The sequence below is a fragment of the Cyprinodon variegatus genome, unplaced genomic scaffold, assembly GCF_000732505.1.
Source record: "Cyprinodon variegatus isolate N-32 unplaced genomic scaffold, C_variegatus-1.0 Scaffold107, whole genome shotgun sequence".
In the NCBI taxonomy this organism is placed as follows: domain Eukaryota; kingdom Metazoa; phylum Chordata; class Actinopteri; order Cyprinodontiformes; family Cyprinodontidae; genus Cyprinodon; species Cyprinodon variegatus.
The window spans coordinates 376093-377842 of record NW_015150560.1 but is presented as its reverse complement, the minus strand read 5'-3'; the positions used below and the strand labels follow the sequence as shown (position 1 = coordinate 377842).

The following is a 1750-nucleotide window of genomic DNA, read 5'->3' as shown; positions in this document are numbered from 1 at the left end:
CTATTCCTTTAATAAACGTTTTGAACTTTCCTACTGACTGTCTCTCCTGAATGCTGGGTGCATCTGTCCTCGTTTCATGATAGTTTTAGTAGAAAGATTGATGTTTAAAAAGGAATTGAAGGAGACCAGCCGAGGGCCCATCAAGAAAAGTGGGAAAGTTTTGAACGGCTACTACTGTATCTGCCAGAGTGGCTGTGCAGAGGTGGCCCTTTTTCGCTCATTGTTGTAGGTAAAATTGTTTTCTTTTTAAAAAATCAATACGACGAAAATCACAATATATTGCAAAATCAATGTATTCCCACATTACTAGTGCATGACATCGATAAATGAAGCCAATAAGCTATCGGAGGAACTTTTAAAAACTTAGACTGTCTTTAAAAACATGGTTTGCTTCAGCAATCAAGTAGAAAAAAATATAAATCTAACAGAAATAGATTCCTACTACTCACAGAAATACATTGCCGTAGTTTATTTATGTCTATCTAGATTTTTCTGCATTAGTTAATAAAAACTCCTATTCAGTTTTAGATCCAACTGGCTGTCAGATACACTAAAAAAAGGAAATCAAGCATCTTTAGTTAATTTAAAACAATTGGTAGATGTGTTAAATAGAATATTGTGTAGATCATGGTGTGGAAAATGTATTTCCATTTATTGAACAAGTGTTTATTTCCTTTTATCTTCTGGTTCAGGCTGTAGCTTAAAGGAAATGCAAAGTCTGAACATGAAGAGTTGCTGTGTTCGGGCGGGATGTTTGAAAAAAGGCAAGAATCCTTAAAACTCAAGATCAACATACTTTGACCATTAATTAAACCAACTTGCGTCGGTTGGAAATATCTAAGTGTATCTCGTTGATGCAACATTATTGCTTCTTGGATTGTTTAGATTCTATTTAATATGAGAAATTTTAAATATTAACTTGTTTGATTTAATTTGATTATAACTGGATGAATAAACTTATTTTTACCTGTACAGTCGGAATCCTGAAACTGTAAAAGAGGCAAGTTAAATGAACAAAAACAAGCCGTCGTTATGTTGCCTTTGTGTACATGATGTTTATATGACCTCATGTTCAGGAAAATGTTCAATACTGTGTTTTTGAAGCTTGTTTATCAACGTTAAGTTGCTCAATCATTGTTTACATACACATTTAATTTATCTAAAATAAATTAAAGCCACACCCCCCTCCCCCAGCCAATCGTTGCTCCCCCTTGTTGTTCTCATGTTTTTTTTAACCACCTCTGGAACAAGCAGTTCTGCTCTGAACCAGGAGGTGGCAGCAAAGATACCGCACCATCATTTTTTAAATATAATTTTTCATAAATGTATTTACTCAAACATTTAGTTATTTAAAAATAAATAAAAATCGGTTCTTACCGTATTTCTGAAACCAGTTTTCTCTGATCATGCTTCCGTTGCTGACTATGCTGACACTGGGGAGCTGCAGCTCCACTTTGCAGAACTGAACCATTTTCCCCAGGAAATCTCCCCTTTCATGCAAAAATGGTTCCCCTCCTGAGAAGTTAATCTTTTCCATGCCTAAAAATAAATAAAAACACAGAGAAACCAAACCTTTAGTAATTTTGATATCTATAAAAAAAAAAAAAAAAAACACACATACGGAAGAGGATTAGGGCCGCTTAAAGAATAAAAAAAAGTTAACTGATTTTTAAATTTTTTTTCAGTTTAGTATGGGCAAAAAGTTAGAATTCTGACTTTAATCTCAGAATTTTGGATCATAATGTAGATA

At 33.7% G+C, this 1750-nt stretch overlaps 1 protein-coding gene across 1 annotated transcript in view; it reads right to left on the bottom strand.

Moving 5' to 3' along the window:
* Nucleotides 1-1750, bottom strand: part of rsad2 (radical S-adenosyl methionine domain containing 2) — a 9690-nt gene that overhangs the window by 5202 nt on the left and 2738 nt on the right. Inside the window, exon 2 of the mRNA XM_015374649.1 lies at nt 1378-1539. Within this exon, the coding sequence (XP_015230135.1) occupies nt 1378-1539 (162 nt within the window). The remainder of the gene's footprint in view (nt 1-1377; nt 1540-1750) is intronic.